Source organism: Gymnoscopelus braueri (genome assembly GCF_963280865.1).
Source record: "Gymnoscopelus braueri genome assembly, chromosome: 17".
NCBI classification, from domain to species: Eukaryota; Metazoa; Chordata; class Actinopteri; order Myctophiformes; family Myctophidae; genus Gymnoscopelus; species Gymnoscopelus braueri.
The window spans coordinates 29,362,243-29,383,835 of record NC_137617.1 but is presented as its reverse complement, the minus strand read 5'-3'; the positions used below and the strand labels follow the sequence as shown (position 1 = coordinate 29,383,835).

At 41.5% G+C, this 21,593-nt stretch overlaps 1 protein-coding gene across 1 annotated transcript; it reads left to right on the top strand.

The window, feature by feature from the left end:
- The first annotated feature begins 464 nt into the window (after window positions 1-464).
- Window positions 465-20,196, top strand: LOC308105430 (ATP-dependent RNA helicase DHX8). Its single transcript, XM_080456150.1, has 23 exons — window positions 465-658; window positions 2,300-2,385; window positions 2,472-2,544; window positions 3,074-3,168; window positions 3,528-3,634; window positions 4,609-4,992; window positions 5,710-5,854; window positions 6,229-6,426; window positions 7,248-7,335; window positions 8,353-8,450; window positions 9,298-9,445; window positions 9,868-10,049; window positions 11,116-11,310; window positions 13,144-13,329; window positions 13,972-14,182; window positions 14,638-14,819; window positions 15,570-15,710; window positions 16,905-17,060; window positions 17,344-17,481; window positions 17,664-17,792; window positions 17,902-18,098; window positions 18,270-18,449; window positions 18,620-20,196. The coding sequence occupies exons 1-23, from the start codon at window positions 550-552 to the stop codon at window positions 18,837-18,839; spliced, it is 3,648 nt and encodes a 1,215-aa protein (XP_080312276.1). The 5' UTR covers window positions 465-549; the 3' UTR covers window positions 18,840-20,196.
- The last annotated feature ends 1,397 nt before the right edge of the window (window positions 20,197-21,593 follow it).

Here is a 21,593-nt window from a genome sequence, read left to right as displayed (position 1 = left end):
AACGACTGCGGCCTGAAATATTCGGCCCAGGAAAATAATAGAAACCATATTACACATTGTTTTCTGCTGTGTAGCTTTTCGATGTGTACATGTACAAGTTTATTGAGCTATATGACCCATAACAGACGACGTCACACTGGTTGCAAGCGTCATACTGGTTACAAATGAAACCCATTCTGTCAGGTTTCGCTAGGGCACGCACGCAGCACTAGCCAACACACAAGAGGGGGTTGGGGTTGGAGTGCGCTGAAACCAGCGCACCCGAAACAACAGGTTGAGAATTGATTGCATGAAACAATCACCTGTGTATCCAGTCTCAATGTTGGTAAACAAATAATTGGTCTATCGGAGGCATTTGAAAATTGTGTGTGGCAAGTGGCAACAGTCTGGCCACGCGAGACTACCTTGAACCTGACGCAGGCTGAGGCACTTCCGTAATTGGGAGGAAGCGGAAGTGGCCCGTTGACGACGTTGCTCAACAAACATGGAGGCCGTTGTCTGAAGACTGTTCACAGTGTTCAGAACAAAACAACAACTCGTGGAGACAGAATGGCAGACGTCGGAGTGGACGAGCTGCAGCAGCTCGAGTACCTGTCCCTGGTGTCCAAGGTGTGCACGGAGCTCGACAACCATCTCGGAATAAGTGACAAAGACCTCGGTAAAGGACTTTTACTTTAATGTAATAGAAAATAAACACATTGTAGTCGTCGTAGCTTAGCCACACAAAGCTAGCACGTTAGCCACTGCTAAAGAGGCACAATGATACAACTAACCTTGTTAGCAGTCTAGTAATGCACCATATGAAAACTTTATGAATAGCCATGTCCCGTTATTCATGTCCCTTTGTATTTACTGTAAATATTAAATAAACATAAACACGCAGTAGTTTAGCCACATAAAGCTAGCACGTTAGCCACTGCCGCAGTTAAACAACTAACCTGGTAGCAGTCTATTAATGGACCTGAACACTTTATCAATGTTCATGTCCCTTTTGTATTTTATGTAAATAAACGCATAAACATAAACACGTTTAGCCACAAAGCTAGTAGGTTAGCCACTACAACTAACGTCAGAGAGTAGTCTAGTTCAATGGTTCTCAAAGTGGGGTCCGGGGACCCCCAGGGGTCCTTGGGAGGGTTCCAGGGGGTCCCCAGCAAAATGATGGATAGTTAGGAATCAAATGGACCCTTATGGGTCTGTAACTCTTGAGAGTGTATGGACCCGTCAGTTCAAATCAAATTAACACTGATTTTTACAATATAAATTGTGGTTTTAGAGATTGAAATGACATTAAATGGGCGTCCGTAGCCTTAACGCATGTCAAACTGGGAACTGGGGGTCCTTGAAATAAAAATGGTTGAAAAACCACTGCTAGAGCCGTAAAAATCTTCTCTTATGGGCGTCCTTGGCATATCTTTTCAAATGGGGGTCCGTGGGCTAATAAGTCGTGTCAATTTGGGAGTCCTTGACATGAAAAAGTTTGAGAACCACTGGTCTAGTTCAATGAACGATATGAAAGCGATTTAAAGTGATTTAAAACAAAAAAAGAGAGGATATATTTCAACAGTGTAACGTTAACCCAACACCGTTCTGCCTGTCTTTTACCTGGTGTTCAGAGGTGCGGGGGGGGGGGGGGGGGTTGTTGAAAACCATTGGTGGAAAAAGTATTCAAATGTTTTACTTAAGAAAAAGTATCAATACTGCATTGTAGAAATACTCTGTTACAAATAAAAGCCTGATAATTGTAATTTACTTAGTAAAAGTACAAAAGTAATGGCATCAAAATATACTTTCAAGTACCAAAAGTAAAAGTACACATTATGCAGAATGTCCAGTGACACAAAGCATATGTATAAAATGTATTGCAATCTTTTGAAAATAACAGATCTAGAAGCTTGTAGATCAGCTATTTTCAAATAGCCAAAGTTTGAATGGGGCTAAAGAGGTTCATGTATGTTTTGTAATAATAATAATTAAAATCTACAAAACGTTTCCAAATAATTGTAGTGGAGTAAAAGTATTGAAAATGGGAAATACTCCAGTAAAGTAAAAAATACCTCAAAATTGTACTTAAGTACAGTACTTGAGTAAATGTACTTAGTTACTTTACATCACTGCAAAATAACTACAATGCAACTAACGCCAGAGAGTAGCCTAGTTTAATGAGCGACATGAAAGCTTTCTTAAAGGTAATATTCATGTCCCTGATAATATTTCAACAGAGTAATGTTAGTCTTATTTACCTGGTGTTCAGAGTGTTGGTTGAAAAGTTATCAATGAATGTCATTATTGTTTTCAGCTGAATTTGTCATCAGTCTTGCGGAAAAACAACCGACATTTGATGGCTTCAAATCTCTTCTGCTCAAAAATGGAGCGGAATTCACTGTAAGTGAAATGCTAGTAAACACAGTTATTATCTCTTTATGTCTGTCACATATAACTGAGGAACATTATGCTCTGATCATTTTTAGGATTCTCTCGTCGGCAATTTGCTTCGACTCATCCAAACTATGCGACCCCCTTCCAAAGAATCTATCAGCAAAGGTGAAGTATTAACTATTAATTAATTATTATTATTATGCATTATGCCCTGCTTATAAGAACTGAAACGGCATAAAGGGTCCAGCAAGCTACCTAAAAAAAATATATTTTCTGCATATCAATCCCCCATTGTCAAAACGAGGATAATAATTTAAAAAAAAATGGCAAGACTTTATAATGACCAAAAAGGCAAATATTTGATTGCATTAAAGTAGACAAGACAGTTCTTTAGGCATCCGGATGGCGCAGCAGTAAAGTTCTTGCCCACCACCATAGAGACTGAGGTTTATGTCCTCCATGGTGCCTCCCGCTCCGGCTTGACAATGACCGGGCACAAACACGTACAACAAACACAACTGATCGTTGGCGGTCATATGGAAGGGGAGGTTGATCTCTGTTGCAGTATTAGCAACTCCTACAGGTCTTTGTCATTGATTTATGTGTTGCTTATACTCGTTTGTAACGCCGTTTGTTATTTGTATATGTATTTTCATTTCTAAGAGTAAAATAATTTTCTGATGTATTCTTCCAGCATATTCTGAGGAGGAGTTCAAACCAAAATCGGAGAAGGACAAGTTAAAGGAGTTGTTTCCTGGACTGTGCAGACCAGACGATCCAGCCCCTAAGGTAAGTTACTCTTAACACTGTCTGATCATTCATATTGGACTTATTACACTGCTTTGTTAAGTTGAATACTCCGTTGTGATTGGGCAATCAACGTATTTTGCGGACAGTTTTGTCCTGGTACCAGACCGTTTTCCTCATGAACAGACTGATGTTGTCTCTGTCACCATGTCTGTAGGGCTGTCACGATTATGACATTTTGCCATACATTATTTTGCTCAGTAAACTGCATAAATAGCCTTTGTGGAGTTAAAAACAAATCAAGCGGACGGTAATACTGTTCAACAGAACAAAGCGTTAAAACTTCAAAAGCACAATTAATTGTCACAATTAATACCCTTTTCTCTCTTTGAATCTCACAGAAGCTACTGGATGAAGATGATGTGAAAGTAGCAGCAGATTGCATGAAAGAGTTGGAGATGTTTATGCCCAGTGTCAGTGCGTCAGACTCCAAAAGCAGCAAGAGCAGGTAGCAAGATGTTCAAGTCTTCATTTACAGTTGCTTGAGAAATTGGTTCTGTCGTAGCTGTCGAAAGTTATCAGTAATAGTAGGTAATCACGGCCTAGTAATAGGTCGGTGTTGGCCTTAATATGTTCGGTATGAAAGTTCAAGAGATGGCCTGCACAGTATTTTCTACTCCACAGACACCTTTGAAGCAACCAATGCTTCGATCTTGTCAAGTATCTGACAGAACATTGTCTTTTTTTGGGGTGTTTGTGGAGTATTGTATTGTCTATCGCTCTCTTTCAACCCAAGAATGTTGTACTTGTTGGAGATCGAGAAGAGTGGAGTTATTGTTGTGGTTATTTACCGTCTTGATATTTTGTATGGTCATCTGTTGTAATTAAGGACAGTGGGGATGGTGTGATGGGGTCAACGCAACCTGTTGTATTTAGAAGAACTAGACCTGGGCCGGACCGCTGGCGTAGCGGTCCGGGCACCTAGGCTCGAACCTAGGCTCGAACCTGACAGTGTGTCGCAGGTTCGAGTCCCGACAGCCATTGCTGCGTGTCACTCCCCATCACTCTCCCCAAATCCTGTCAACCTACTATAATATCAATAAAGGCATAAAAAAGACCAAAAATACATCTGGACCAGATTTTAACTAACCAGTCACTCTGGTGTATAAAAAATGAGGAGCCAACTTCCTGCATTTAAAAATGTTCATACTTGTCTGTGATACTGCCTAAAGCACTACGTTTTTTTGAAGGCGGTGCAGCCGTTTATATACGTTTGGGGTGTGTGCGCACGCTCGCTTGTTGTGTGGATGTGTGTGCGTCCATAGCATGCATCCAATTTACATTTCTCCATCAAAGAGCATTTCATCTCATTCTACTCTCCCGTAGGTGAAATGAACCATAATCAGCCTCATGTGAACTCATGCGTCTCAAAACGTCAAAACATCCAGAGGCCTGATATTTCTCATGTCATTTGCCTCCCAGGTCAGACAAGAAGAGGCGACACAGCAGGAGTCGTAGCAGAAGCCGAGACCGGGATAGAGACCGAGAGCGTAGAAGACGTCACCGTTCACGGTCCCGCTCCAGATCGGGGTCTCGCTCCAGGGACCGTGACCGTCACCGAGGTGACAGGGAGCGAGACAGCGATAGAGACCGCAGCAAGAGGCGAGAGCGGTCGTCCCGGTGGACTGAGCGATCTCCAAGTCCCCGCAAAGAGAAGGACCGAGAAGTGGACAAAGACTCTAGCCACTGGAAGGACAAACACGTGGACCGGCCTCCACCAGAGGAGCCCTCCGTGGGGGACATCTACAACGGCAAGATCACCAGCATCATGCAGTTTGGCTGCTTCGTCCAGCTGGAGGGACTCAGGTCAGCGCCTATACATACAATGTGGTCATTATGGAATGGCTCTGTAACAGTGTGGGAGGAGGCTGATGCATAATGCATCAATATCGATAAGCCTTCGCAGAATACAGTGAGCGTCTATTGAGGGTGTAACACGTGTACGCTGAGAATTTCAAACGGTCTCCCAGCTTCTTTAACGTTCTAGATTGTTTGAAAACAGCATTACTAGACTGAGTATAATAGGGCTGCTGCAGTTCATTGATTATGTGGATGTGTCGTGCACCAGTGGGCAATCCCAGTGGCAGACCTCCGACCTGCCCACTTTGAATCAGCAGTGAGAAGATGTCTTCTCAATCAAAACAAAAGGCCATAACGGGGTAAACACTATTGTTTAGAGGGAGGTTATGGACTGTTAGACCAGGAACCAATTTTATACACTTGAATATCTATGTGTAACTGTGTGTCCCAAAGACATGTTATCCTGGAAAAGTTAGCTTACTTAACTTACATCCAGTAATTGAAAGGAATTACGTTTTCTAAGAAAGAACAACCAGTATCTTAATTATGTCAAAAGGAAACCTCTCCAGGTAAGGTGTTACAGATATATATACTGTAGAAGAAGTTTGCTGAAGAGGGATTTACACATAGCGTAGCAGCATGTGCACCTTTGTCTTTTCCATATTATTTTCCCCTGGCTTTGGAACTACTAGGGAACTCAATCGAGTGTTGTTCTATTTCTAGGAAACGATGGGAGGGTTTGGTCCACATTTCAGAGCTGCGTAGAGAGGGTCGCGTGGCCAACGTGGCTGATGTAGTCACCAAAGGCCAGAGAGTCAAGATCAAGGTGCTGTCATTCACCGGCTCCAAGACCAGCCTCAGCATGAAGGTAAGACAGCCAAACTGACTATAAAGCAACGTTTTTTACTATGAGAAGGTGACCACTACATGATTAAAATACCACTTTAACTCAATATACTTGACCGGGCTCCCCCAGGGTTTTGTACTTGCTCATGTACTTTTTCCATCTACACTAAAATTCTTCACCATAAATAGCCTATATAAATTGTCACTTTAGACAATTTGTGCAGATACCATGTATATACTTATACTGTATGTTTGTTTGTTTACTGTTGAGTGAGAAAACAATGTTGCACATTAAGCAACTCATCTGGGGACCCCCCAAAATAATGTAATAATAAATGACCTAGAGCATACCTTTACTGTTGCCTGCTAACCTCCAAATTCTCACCTCCCATTCAGGACGTGGACCAGGAGACGGGCGAGGACCTGAACCCCAACCGGCGGAAGAACACGGAGCCTGAGGAGACCTCCATGAGGAATCCTGACCGGCCCACCAACCTCAACCTGGGCCAGGTGCCCGAGCAGGAGCAGGACGACACCCTGGAGCGCAAGAGACTCACCAAGATCTCTGACCCTGAGAAGTGGGAGATAAAGCAGGTGGGATAGCACAGCGCTGGCTTCATTCATCAGCTGCTCTTTGGTGGTGGTGTGTGTAAATAATATTGGTCCACCAATATGTGCGTGTGTGGTCAATAAAGCCAGAAGCCTGTAATTACAAAATGGTCTCATCAGTTGTGCTGAGAACAACCCACAGTGGCACTCAGTGTGCTACAGTGACATAACGACCAATCGGCAGACGGGGACATTTATACAGTTAAGTGGCTGTTCTAATGCTTTTGTGTCCTCAGTGGGTTTGTAGATCGATCGGAAGTAGATTGAACCAGATTTTTAACTTATCCCAAATGTAAGCTGTTCCACAGCCTATGGATGTGTAGTGGCAGTTGTGGTCTCAAGTATGCACATTAGTTCAATGGGGTGCATACATGCATCACTGGGTATGGACTAGTCCTGCTTTAATACACAACTCAATGATGTCTCCCCTTGTTGGGCGTCTCTGTGAAATCAGATTTCTGCATAATGCAGGTTAGAGAGCGGAAGCAATTGAGCGTTTCGATAATGAATTTCTAACCACCTCAACCCTATACTTGACCAGAGTCCCCCAGAGCTCTATACTAGGCGCCTTCTTGTTTTTGCTCTACACTAAATATCTTCGCAGATCTACAAGCTCATACCAGGACACGTCGTGAGCTTGTAGATCTGCTATTTATTTTAACGATCGCCCCCCAGAATAGGGATGCTGGTCTTCTATACTTACCCTACTCGCATATTGTGCTTCACCCTCTTAGCTGTTTCTTTTACAAATGAACGCGTAACATGTTAACGCTAGTTAAATGTGCCTGTTTGTCTTGTGTCCTCAGATGATTGCAGCCAACGTCCTTTCCAAAGAGGAGTTCCCCGATTTTGATGATGAGACAGGCATCCTTCCCAAAGTGGACGATGAAGAGGGTAAAACATTGAATTGGAGCTTTGAATCTCTTGTTGTTTTGTTTTTCTTCAGCGAAGCAAACTAAGATTTCTTCTCTATAATAAATATTGATTCGATCTGGTATTGAATCTTTTTTGAGAGTGGTTGTGGGTTAGAGCCGATATATATCGACCATCAGCACCTGCAATAGACCCCACCCCAATAGTGATTGTCCAATGCTAGCTTTGCAACAGCAATAGATGGAGACAGTGACTTCCAAAATGAGTCTTGAGCTAAATTCCAATACCCCAACTTTCACACTCGCGTCCTTCACTCACGCCTTAGCCCCGAGCCCCGAATTCAACACACCAGAATAATGGAGCTACGTACTTACCTACTACTATACTATTTGTAGTTTTACTTAACCTGCGGTACATGAACACTCCGGGGATAATGTTGTTAATGTAGTTGATTGATATTAGATGCGGTTTCTCCCTCTTTCTTTGAGAGTGATAAACTTTTGACTGTATTTTGTTTGTTGAAATAGCAATGTCATGCGCATATTTGTCCAGTGCATACTGCAGGCCTGATGATATAAAAAGCAAATCCTTTATATCCTTTTATATCCCAATGCAAACCAACATGAGTGCTGGCCAAACGAAGGCTGTTAGTCCAACCTAGGGGGTGGAGCGGTGGGGGGCAGAGCTTAGTGAAAGGTCTATTATGCAGCCGATGTGTTCTAATTTGTAACCACTGTCTACCTGGTGTTCCCATATGGTCATGTCATTATAGGCAAAAATGTTCAAAAGTTTCAAAAATAGCAGATCTACATAACACATCGGCTATTAATGAATCTTATATTTTTTGAAATTCTCTGATCAGTAACAATTGTTTATTTATTTTAACAAAATATCGGTCAAAACATATGTAATTGGTGGTCTAGGACTCTCCAAAAACAGATCGCTATCAGACCCACAAATCTGGCGTCGGTCGGGCTATAGTAATGACTATATTTGTTAGAGTTGTGATACTGATTGACTTTGCTGTCTGTTGTTCAGATGAAGATATGGAGATTGAGCTGGTGGAAGAGGAGCCTCCATTCCTGAGGGGACACACCAAACAGAGCATGGACATGAGCCCTGTCAAGATTGTCAAGGTACTGTACTGGCCAATGTACAGGTACACTGTGTGGAAAATATTGTGTTCACGTCACATGATGCATTCTAATCAGGGAAATTGTTTGTAGGGGTGTGTGTGGTGTGCTGTTTTAAAGAGGTGGCCTGAATTGTGATTGGCCATTGCTAATTACACCCCCCTTGTGTATAGTAGTAGACCACCACCTGTCTCAGTGCACCACCTGAAAGTGAGGAGTTTTACCCGGGAGGGCGTAACTGATGGAGGCACATGCTGTCCCTCTCAGTTGCCTGCTGAACAGGCGCCCAACAAACATGAAAACTCGTTGTTAAAAACCTATGTGATCAGTGTTAAAACTAAACTACATCAATAAAATTAATATTAAAACATCTAAACTACATGAAAGTGCATAACAGTATCGGTCAATGTTGCAGCATATATGGCTTCAAGTGCAAAATAGCATAACAGTATAGATTAGCATACGTAAGTCAATCATTGCCTTTCATAGGCCCGTTTTCAGTAGCCACAGGCCACATATAGTCCGTGTATTATCTCAGTGCTTGTTCATAAGCCTGATGGCAGCCAAGTAGAAAGTACTCCCCAGTCAACATCGCCCTCCCTAACTGCTTCCAAACTGCGAATATGGCTAGTTGTATTTGTTGGCGGCGACCGTGGATAAATGGAACCCGAGTCTTCACTTTGGTGGGCATGGCAGGAACTTTACCCCTGCAGCCCCCCCCCCCCCCCACCTGCATGACACTTGACGCTATTTTAGTAGAGTATGTCTCATCTCTAGGCTGTTAACCAGTCAAAACGTCACACAACCCTGTATAACATACATATACCTATATCCCTTTCCTGTCATATAGAATCCAGACGGCTCCCTGTCCCAGGCGGCCATGATGCAGAGTGCCCTGGCTAAGGAGAGGAGAGAGCTGAAGCAGGCAGCTCGAGAGGCAGAAATGGACTCCATCCCCATGGGGCTCAACAAACACTGGGTGGATCCACTGCCAGACAGTAAGTCCCTTTTTAAACATCAGCTTGATGCTCATTTGAGCCTCTTGTCTAAATTATTATTTTTTGTTATTGTTTTTTTCTAAATCTTATTGTCATTTCTGTGTTCTTTATCTAAAACACCACAGTTCAGCTTTATGTGTGTGACATTAGACTTCCTCAGCAGTGGCAGGTCTGTGGCCCTGAGGGGGGACCAGTGCTGGAGATATCCATCTGTGTCTTCCTGTAGCCCTCTAGTGAGCCGGATGCAGCAGTATGTGCCATAGCGCTGTGTGTGCCCACCATGGCCTGACAGGACCCCATCATCCTGCCAGACCCGGCTCTGACTCAGCTGCTCAGTGGGTTGATAGAATGATAGGAGGGGGGGAACACTTAGTCAATGGTTTTCATTTTTATCAAGCGAATTTCCTCTCTCTGTTATACAGCTGATGGAAGGCAGATTGCGGCCAACATGAGAGGCATCGGCATGATGCCCAACGACATCCCAGAGTGGAAGAAGCACGCCTTCGGGGGCAACAAGGCCTCCTACGGAAAGAAGACCCAGATGTCCATTCTGGAGCAGAGAGAGAGCCTGCCCATCTATAGGCTTAAAGAACAGCTCATTCAGGTCAGTAGTGAATTAAAGCATTGAATTAAACATAATGAACCCTAGCATCCCTATTCTGGGCATGGCATAATAGATGAACATTATGTTCATGTAGATCGGCTATTTACGGCGAAGAGTTTTGGTGTATAGTGAAAGGGGGGTGTGGGGGGAGTATAGAGCAGTGGTTCTCAAACTTTTTCATGTCAAGGACCCCTAAAATGATATGTATTAGGCCGCGGACCCCCATCTCAAACATTTTGTTCCAGGGACCCACAGAGGCAAATATTTGAGTTAAAAATGTTGTCTTAAATAAAATCACACCCTGTGTGAAGTGGGCGGTGTCTTCCTAGCTAACCACAATACTGAATGGAGTCAACCAATATATATGCTTTGATCTGAAAGAGCCACTTAGTGTCAGCATGTGTCTTGCTAGCTAATCACAATACTGAATGGAGTCGATCAATCATGTACAAAAGATAAATACATTTATACATTTACAAAAGATAAATACATTTATCTTTTGTAAAACACACTTTTTAATCTACAAAACCATAACTTAAAAAAAACAATAATTTGTTTTTTTTAAGTTATGGTTGCTTATATAGGGCTATGCACATGTGTCATGTGACACTGGCCAATCACATAGGGCTATGCACATGTGTCATGTGACACTGGCCAATCACAGTCCTGAATAGATTGTGATTGGCCAATCACAGCGCAGGATAATTGTACAAACTTTTAGGGCCGGTTTCACTGCCCAAGATATTTGTACATTTTTCCAAATCTCACTTATAGGGGCGGTTTCACCGCCCAAAAATATATATATCCCAAGGTTTGCACAAATGTTGAAGATTTAAATAAAATTATTGTGACGCTATATTAACACATTTTGCTGGGGACCCCCTGGAACCCCCTCAAGTACCCCTGGGGGTCCCCGGACCCCACTTTGAGAACCAATGGTATAGAGAACCCGGAGATATAGAGTTTAAGTGGTTAAACAGAAATGTTATCGAGAGAATGCTTGCTTCAGTAAGAGTATATGTTGGGTTTTTTACACGAAGGCTGCTTCCTTGTCCTTCCCTTCCAGGCTGTCCATGACAACCAGATCCTGATTGTGATCGGAGAGACGGGCTCCGGCAAGACCACCCAGATCACCCAGTACCTGGCTGAGGCCGGCTACACCACCAGGGGCAAGATCGGCTGCACTCAGCCCCGCCGTGTGGCCGCCATGTCTGTGGCCAAGAGAGTCTCTGAAGAGTACGGTTGCTGTCTGGGACAGGAGGTGAGGGAACCTCTCTCTGTATATCATACATAGAACTAAGGCTGAACGATTAATCGTTTTCAAACCGAAATCGCGATTTGAAACCACGCGATTAGCTAATCGCAAAGGCCGCGATTTTTTTATTTTTTATTTTATCATAATAAATCATTTTAATATTCATATTAATCCCAGAGCACCCGCGGGACTTGTGTCCTTCTCTCCAGAGTGGCTGCCTGCCTCTCTCAACAGGGAGCGAGAGGGCAGCGAGCCCCCCACCCCCTCTCGCTCTGTCCCTTTCTTAGGTCTCCGTCGGAACGGCCGTGTTGCGCAAATCCCTGATGCCGCGCGTAGCGGTAAAACATTATTTTCGGTGCGACACAAGTAGTGTAGTAGTAGTGTTGCTCCTATCTATGTTTGTTTCTGTAAGTGTAACTTATATTTTTCCCATCATTATTAAACATTACTGTTGGATTCTGTGATTCAATGTAAACAATACGATAGAAAGCACTTCCTGGTCAGTGTTGCCAGGTTTTGAGAGAGAAATAAGCAAGCAACCCTGTCTATGAAAACAAGCCCAAAAGAAGCGACTATGAACTGAATCTTTGTCACTTATGTTATGTACAGTGGTGGAAAAAGTACTCAAATGTTGTACTTAAGTAAAAGTATCAATACTGCAATGTAGAAGTACTCTGTTACAAGTAAAAATTGAAAATGTACTTGAATAAAAGTACAAAAGTATTGGTATCAAAATGTACTTAAAGTACCAAAAGTAAAAGTACTAATGTTTGAAAATAGCAGATCTACAAGCTCACAACGCGTCGCATCACGGCGCGTTGTGAGCTTGTAGATCTGCTATTTTCAAATAACCTAGGTATAAAATAGGGCCAAAGTGGTTAATGTAGGTTTTACAATATTATAATTTATATCTGAAAAGTAACTAGTCACTAAAGTTTTCAAATAATTGTAGTGGAGTAAAAGTACAATATTTGCCTCTGAGATGTAGTGGAGTAGAAGTTAAAGTATTGGAAATTAGAAATACTCAAGTAAAGTACAAATACAGTACTTAAGTAAATGTACTTAGTTACTTTCCACCACTGCGTTATGTATTCGAGTTTTTCACTTCCAAGTAGTAGTAGTAATACAATGTACAGTAGGAGAGGACTTTGCCTTGTGAGACAAAAAAGTGTTACATTTTAGTTGAATGTTAATCTACATAAGCTAAATACTGGATATCAGTAAATATGCTTCTTTAGCCATAAGTGAAATACCTACTTATTTCACTGCTGTGAATTGTTAACACAAAAAAGGTAATTATTTGTTTAATTTTATTTGTATTTATTGAACTTCATTTCAGAAAAAGCTTCTCTTCTTGAGCCATAAGTTAATAACTTAACAAGTTCAATGTTGGGTTATTTACAAAAATAAGCTATTTCTATTCCAGCTAAATGTTTAAATATATACATGGGAAAAAAAGTACTTGGAAGATACATGTTGGAAGCAATGAAGCAATTCATATCTTTTACTTCTCATCCTTATTTATTAGGATCTAGAACAGTAAATAAATATAAAATATAAATAGTATGCCATTTGGTAATGTTCCATTACTTCCAATTACTTTTTAAACGTACACAGTGAATACTAAACTGAAGCTTGACTTAAAAAAATGTTAAAGAATTTTTTTTTTTTTAAAGAAAATTTTAAAAATCGCAATCAAATCGCAATATCAGTCAGAAAAATCGCAATTAGATTTTTTCCCAAAATCGTTCAGCCCTACATAGAACTATATTTGTCTTTCGCTGTTGTGTGGCAAAAGAAAGTGCAATAGATGGCTGATGAGTGGTCTTTGTTCTCCAGGTGGGATACACCATTCGTTTTGAGGACTGCACCAGCCCCGAGACGGTGATCAAGTACATGACGGACGGTATGCTGCTCCGAGAGTGTCTGATCGACTCCGAGCTGGGACAGTACGCCATCATCATGTTGGACGAAGCCCATGAGAGGACCATCCATACTGACGTGCTCTTTGGTCTGCTCAAGAAGGTACGCAAGGTGTTCTACAGTATCATTTCTGCAACAGCAGAAGTATATCGGGGACTGAAATCCATTTTTCAAAATGGTGTGAATTCCCCACTAAGATGCATTAACCTTAGGCTACACTCTAGGTTTTACATTGTCGCTCTACTCCAATTTAAAGGAGGTGTGTGTGTCTGAGAGAGAGCGAGAGGACAGGAAATGAGAGATGGACCGAAACTGTTGTAGCCTACAGTTTCGATATTGATTTTAAAGGTCAGTAGAAGTGAGTAGGTCTACTAATAAACATAGCAAACGGAGAGGGGAGGGGTGCTCGTAGAGAGAGGCAGACAGACGCTCTGGAGAGAGCGCCAGCCAGTACAGAGTCCTGCATTCTCCTCGGCTCTTATTACTGTATATAACACATACACTTAATTTGCGGTAATCCATTAAAATATGCGCAATTCTCGCAATCCCATGCCAAAATGCAGGCCCTGAATATGACTGGAAAGTGTTTCAAATATTTTCAATGGTTTCGTGAGATACATTGACAAATGTGTCTCACGAATAACAGCCAAGTATTTCAACTGCTTTTGTATTCATTCTGTACATTCTTAGGAGATGGAGATATTATAGTAGATTTTTTAAAATTACAATATTTCCCCCTCTCAGACAGTACTGAAGCGCCCAGACATGAAGCTGATCGTCACTTCAGCCACCCTGGACGCCGTCAAGTTCTCCCAGTACTTCTACGAAGCGCCCATCTTCACCATCCCTGGAAGGACATACCCGGTGGAGGTCCTCTACACCAAAGAACCCGAGACAGATTATCTGGACGCCAGCCTCATCACCGTCATGCAGATCCACCTGACTGAACCTCCAGGTACCATCTACACATCCTGGAAACAGGAGAGGTGGAAAGCACACTTGTATAGTACATATACACGTACATATCAAAGCACATAACCGCTTAAACCCTAGTGTCCCTATTCTGGCATGTCATAATGGGTGAACATTCTGTGAAAATGGTAGATCTACAAGCTCACAATGTGACGCAATTGTGTGCTTGAGCAATGGGAGCAAGATATTTGGTGTAGAGAGAAAAGAGGAAGGGAGCCCAGTATAGACCCCTGGGGGATCCCGGTCAACAAAGTACATAGGGTTTAAGTGGTTAATCCTTTGGAACATCTCATTTAAAGTTACATTCTGACAACAAATCTCACACACACAAAATATCCAACTTGCAGTCTTGACTTTGCTACAACTCCATATCACTTGAAATTTTTGCTGCTTATCAGTCTTTCACTGTCAAACCTTCACTCTGTCTCCTGTATCCAGGTGATGTCCTGGTGTTTCTGACTGGTCAGGAGGAGATTGACACGGCCTGTGAGATCCTGTATGAACGGATGAAGTCTCTGGGACCTGATGTTCCTGAACTCATCATCCTGCCCGTATACTCCGCCCTGCCCAGCGAGATGCAGACAAGGATCTTTGACCCTGCTCCTCCAGGCAGCAGAAAGGTAAGCTGCGTCTTGTCCAACCATACGGATTTTCATCACAAAACATTATTTAGTTGCGTTTTCTTTTCTCAATAGTAGATGGAAGGTAATCAGGCCAACTTGGTAGTGATGGGCTTGTCATGCTTTGGTGATACGTGGCTTGTTGTACCTGTGTTATAGAAAAATAGCATTTTGACCTTTCTTTGCTTATTTTTTGTGGCACCTAGAGCAAATTGGAACTCACAAAATATATTTACTGAAGCATTTCAGTTCCAGTTGTATATCTTGAGGTACTGATTTTTCAATGTCCCTTAGTTCTTTTAACTAAACCTCGGGTTCCAGTGTAACCAAGTTCAAAATCTAGTGAATGTTTATGTTGTACTATGTAGCTGCTGACTAGCTATGGTAAATTGACTGCATTTATATTGTCAATACTCATATGCACTTTACAATGTACTTTACATTCACACATTCACACACACCGCAATGGTGGAACTCTTACACATTACGTTTTACATGCGGTACACATTCACACACTGACCGAAGAGGCAACCATACCAATCACCAACCCGCTCATTGCTTGCAGTGCAGTTAAGGGTTCGGTGTCATGCTCAAGGACATGCAGTGAGGAACTGGGGATCAAACCAGGAACCTTCCGGCTCCCAGACAGCACCACTGGCTGAGCCACTGCCGCCCAGCTATAGATTTTGTATTCATGTATCACTGTTTAACTGGAAATCAAACACTGAAGGACCATTGATTTTTCTTCAGGTGGTCATTGCTACCAACATCGCAGAGACCTCTCTGACTATTGATGGGATCTACTATGTGGTGGACCCTGGCTTTGTCAAGCAGAAGGTGTACAACTCCAAGACTGGCATTGATCAACTGGTGGTGACTCCAATCTCACAGGTAGGAATCAGTCAGCGCAACATGTTCACCCGAACATCCTCTTAGGCTATGGCATCACAACTGCTGGCGCTACATAAAGAGGGCAATGTGTATCAGTTGTTTTAATAATCTAAACGTGTTTTATTTGATTGATGAATGGCCCAAACAACACAGTTTACAGAGAGCACCCCACCCCAATCTGACAACGTTGTCAGCGGTCTGTCTGATACAATAACCTAGTTAAATTATTAGATCATTAGAAACTGCAGCCGCAATGATCAAAGCTCAGGTCAGGATTATATTACATAAAAATGTATAGATTAATAAGAATTAAATTTGCTATGTCTCTGAAACAGTAAACTTTATAACAAAAATAAATTACAACTACTAGGCTTTTAATAAAAACTGCTGTTTTAAATAACATATTCAACTCTTTGAACACAGTTAGATGTTGGATTGTTTGTGCCTGTAAGAGTGCATGAATAAATCCACTAGTGAGCTTTAGATGTGATAGGCACCTTAACACATTGGGTGCCAAAACCGTATATATACGGTTTTGGCCGTACTAACGTTTTCCCTTCACAGTACCAGGAGATATCATTGTTCGAAGATTCAGACTCCAATCCACTTCCTGGTTAACTTATGACTTCAAAAGCCTGTATCTCGGCTCCTGTGTACTTTTTTTTTTTACAATGTTAATTTAACTATTTTCAACTGGCTGCAACTATGGAACGGATTACCGAATGTTTTTAATTTGTTGATTGTACGAGACCTGTATGTGTGTAATGAGGGGATCACCGTGAGGACGGTGATCACTGAAAATATTTTGTGACTACTTGAAAAAGGTTCAAAAATGGTAAAAAATCCCGGCACTCAACGTATAATATTTTAATAAACCTCTGGCACCCCAAGTGTTAATTTAACTCTTGAGTTTAATATATATATTTTTGTTAATGTTTAGTAAGATGCAAGAGTCATGACGGTACTTTTCAAGGGTTTTAGCTTGCCACAAGCTGGTATAGTGTGTCATTTCTTGTTTTAATACAAAGCATGAGCTATAAATGCCTTGTATTTGTTTTGTGTATCCGTCTAAAGTTTTGCTGAGCAATCATTGAGCTTATTTGATCCGGGGTGAAGACAGTCTTGCTGGTTCCTGAGACTGTATTGATTGAACATGGCTCTTACTACAGTCTCATTTAATCCTACCTTTCTCAGGCCCAAGCCAAGCAGAGGGCAGGCAGAGCCGGCAGAACAGGGCCTGGGAAGACTTACAGACTGTACACTGAAAGAGCCTACAGGGACGAGATGCTGACCACCAACGTGCCTGAGATTCAGAGGACTAACTTGGCCAGCACTGTGCTGTCTCTCAAGGTGAGTGCACTCTGTCTACTGCTTTGCGTTTTAACTTGACTAAATAATTTTGTTCACAAATTTGATATTTAGATTTCTCTAAGTACATTACTTTACCAGCCTAGGAAATACTGCAAGCAACTTTAGCCGTAATTATGTAAATCTGTCTTTATCATGTCTTAGATTTTTCTACTGCATTTTGTGAGGTTGCCTTCTTATCTATGCCCCACTATTTGTCACAATGTCTGAATTTACTCTCTGGGATCAGTAAAGGTTTTAATCACTTCCTGGTTTTGTCCACCAGGCCATGGGCATCAACGACCTACTGTCGTTTGACTTCATGGACGCTCCTCCCATGGAGACACTGATCACAGCCATGGAGCAGCTCTACACACTGGGAGCTCTGGACGATGAAGGTCTGCTCACAAGGCTGGGGAGAAGGGTAAGGAACACGCATCACATGGAAAAAGCAGCCAAATGGCAAAATAAGTTGGAAATTAATATGTCCGTAAAATGTACATCACTTGATATTGCATTTCTAGGATTGATCAATTTTGAGTTCCCAATGTGTTAATGGCCACATTTGTTTTGTTTTGTCTTCTTTCTCCCCCATCTGTCTTCAAGATGGCTGAGTTCCCCCTGGAGCCCATGCTGTGTAAGATGTTAATCATGTCTGTCCATTTGGGCTGCAGCGAAGAGATGCTCACCATCGTCTCCATGCTGTCTGTACAGAATGTCTTCTACAGACCCAAGGTACACATGCCAGGGAATGTCACAGTCTCGATGAGAGATGCGGGTATAGAAATCCATAAGTAATTGATTTGTAGGTTGATAAAACATTTTGTTACTCTTTGTGATTCAGGACAAGCAGGCCTTGGCTGACCAGAAGAAGGCCAAGTTCCACCAGGCTGAGGGAGACCATCTCACCTTGCTGGCCGTCTACAACTCCTGGAAAAACAACAAGTTCTCCAACCCCTGGTGCTACGAGAACTTCATCCAGGCACGCTCCCTGCGTAGATCCCAAGACATCCGCAAACAGATGTTGGGCATCATGGACAGGTACAGAAGCTCTTAAATCATCATTATGGAGAGTGATTTCTTGTCTTTAACAACATACCCAAGATATTTTTTCTTCTTCTTACAAATGTTTGTTCGCAGAAGTAAGAATGTCAAAAGTGGATAATTATTTTCCAGCTCTTAGAAACAATTCCCCATTCCTCTCCTCCACAGGCACAAACTGGATGTGGTTTCATGTGGGAAAGCCACCGTCCGGGTTCAGAAAGCCATCTGCAGTGGTTTCTTCAGGAACGCAGCCAAGAAAGACCCGCAGGAGGGCTACCGTACCCTGATCGATCAGCAAGTGGTCTACATCCACCCCTCCAGTGCCCTGTTCAACAGACAACCTGAGTGGTACAGCAATTCATCATGAACCTTTTTTTGCAAGAGAATATGTATGCAAGTTGTAGCTGTAAAAAAATAAATGGGAGTAACATTTTGTCACTGAGAGAAGCAAGCCTCTATAAGTAAAGACGGCACTTCTAAATGTCATTCTAATTTCCGAAATGATTTATTTTCCACAGGGTTGTGTACCATGAGTTGGTGCTGACCACTAAGGAGTACATGCGGGAGGTGACCACCATTGACGCTCGCTGGCTGGTGGAGTTTGCACCGGCCTTCTTCAAAGTGTCCGACCCGACGCGCCTCAGCAAGCAGAAGAAACAGCAGCGCCTGGAACCACTGTACAACCGATACGAGGAGCCCAACGCCTGGAGAATCTCCCGCGCCTTCAGACGGCGTTAAAGCGCTGGACATGATGAGCGCCGGTGGCTAGAAAGACATGGACACAATCCTATACGTGCTACTATGTCAAAGACAGCAGGATACCACCCCGTACCTGCTATTACTTTAAAGACACAGCGGGGGGCATTGGAACCTTCTGATTGATATCTGTATGTTCCCGATTCTAAACCTCGAGTTCTCCATTCACTCCTGTTGGAACTGCTTACCCCACACCATTTTTTTAAATGTCTATTTTTCCATTCTCAACTACCATTTTTATTGTTTTGGAAAGTAGTTCCCTTTCTTGGGCTGGGTTTCCAACATGTGTCTTAGCATTGAGTCTGTACATGAATAAAGACAATGTTTGGTTTAGTTTCAAAATAGGGTTGCACAATTAATTGCAAGTAATCACAAATCGTGAACTTTTTGTTTCGCAATTATGTAATTGTGAATCTTGGCAATTCATTAAAATGTGTTAATTTGGTCAGCTGTTTTACATTATCCTGGTCTCCTCACCGTTACACAAGGTTTAATATAGCCAGAACAATGTACAACCCATCTCACCTTTCAGGGTCACAGAGTCACGATAAAATCAGTGGCCATTACATACTATTTGCTAAAGATCATAATGAGGCATTATCTTTATGTAATAGAAAATAACCTTTTCCCACCAGAAATCAATAATTGTGATGTGATCACAATATTCAGCCAAATATCATTTTAGTCATCAACTTGCAGCCTACACTGACATGCCACGGCGAGCAAACTGACATCGACTGCCAGCCATGTAGCCTGTTGAGTGAAGTGAAGCCAGCCCTACATCCAGACAGCCTCATCATAGGACACTGCATTACATCAGGAAAGGGAGAAGAAGACAATTGGTTTTAAGATGAGTTTTCTATGAGAAGACATTACATACGTTTTATCTAGCACTGTTTTATACTTTGTTGTACTACGGTGTCTCATGTGAAAATAGCTGATCTGCAAGTCGACGTGTTGCATCGTGGCGTGTTGTGAGCTTTTAGATGGGCAATTATTTGATGACAATTTTAGCTTACGACATGCCCAAAATGGGGACGCCAGGTTGAAAGTGGTTAAGGAAAATGTTGCAGCAGACTTGTTTATTTTTGTAAATAATTGTTGCTTAATGTCATGCATAATGCAAGGCCTTTTGGTAGATGACAGAAATTGTAACGGGACCTGAATGCCATTTGTCAAGTCTTTTGGTGTAGGGAGTTGAGACAGATTACATCTTTTTATATATTTTGTAATACAAATGGCACTAGCAAGTGACTAGCAGTATTTCTATAACATTCTGAGATTGCTCTTGTCAGTGGAATTCTGAAATGTGTCATTAAATATTGAGTCTTATGTGTGATTTACTGTGTATTTCGTGATCATTTGTTTTAGATGTTGTCCCTGTTGGGCAGAAACCTTGCATTTCCATATTTAAACTTTGTGTTTTGCTAAATGAATGCCTTCCTCCTACACAACTACAGTCACAGTGTCACAATAAGCAAAAAATAACTGATCTATTAGAAATAATTAATTTAATAAATATTTTTATAAATATTTGACCAATGAAAAGTAACTTAGTAGCTTGTGACTAAATAACTACATTGGATCCATTGGAACACAGGTTATGTTTTCCCATTTCCTGAGAAGTAACAGTTTTGGACATGAGAGGTTTCTACCCCGACAGCAACCATATGGAACTTTAGGTTTCTGTCTGAATTAAAACACCAGATACTCATTACTACATTTTACTGCTGTATAAAACATGCAAAGTTGTGTGCTTATATGATAACAGACCAAGACCTTTATTTATGTCCCCACAGGCCACACATTCCCACCTTTATAAAGCAGTATAGCTGCATTCATCCAAGGATTAAACATTCAGCTAATTGTCAATTTCATTTGCATCAGCTTTTAGTTGTCACTCATTCTCACTTTTGACTTTTAGTTACTCTCAGTGGTGTAATTCAAGTACTGTATTTTGAGGTATTTTTTACTTTACTGGAGTATTTCCAATTTTCTGTACTTTTACTATTCCACTACATCTCAGAGGCAAATATTGTACTTTTACTCCACTACAATTATTTGAAAACTTTAGTTACTAGTTACTTTGTAGATTTTGATTATTGTTACAAAACATGTATTAACCACTTCAGAAAATAGCCGATCTATTTAGCTATATGCAAAAGATTTTTATACATTTGAAAACTTGTGAAATGGGACATTCTGCATAATGAGTACTTTCTACTTTTGGTACTTTCAGTACATTTTCATACCAATACTTTAGTATAATTTAATTCCAGACTTTTACTTGTAACAGAGTATTTCTACATTGCAGTATTGATACTTAACTTAAAGGGATATTTCACTTTCAAATAAAAATAAACATAAAAAAATATATGAAAAATAAATGAAAAAAGTTATGGGAAATTCACGGCCCCCTCATAGAATGCCCTTCTAATCTAATGCATGAGGTGGCCGTGATTTTTCCATTACCCTTTTATTTAATTTTTTCTTTTCTTTTAATATTTATTTTATTTGAAAGTGAAATATCCCTTTAAGTAAAAAAAATGTGAATACTTTTCCACCACTGGTTCCTCTACTACATAAACGTAACAATATTGCCTACTCTATAAAATACACATTATTGTCTCTCGAACAGTTTTATTGTAACGAGTCCGCCCACGGGTAGAGGGCAGCAGCGCTTCGCCCAGCTGGTGGTGTAACAGCTGCAAAACAAAGCAAATGAGAAGAGAATGA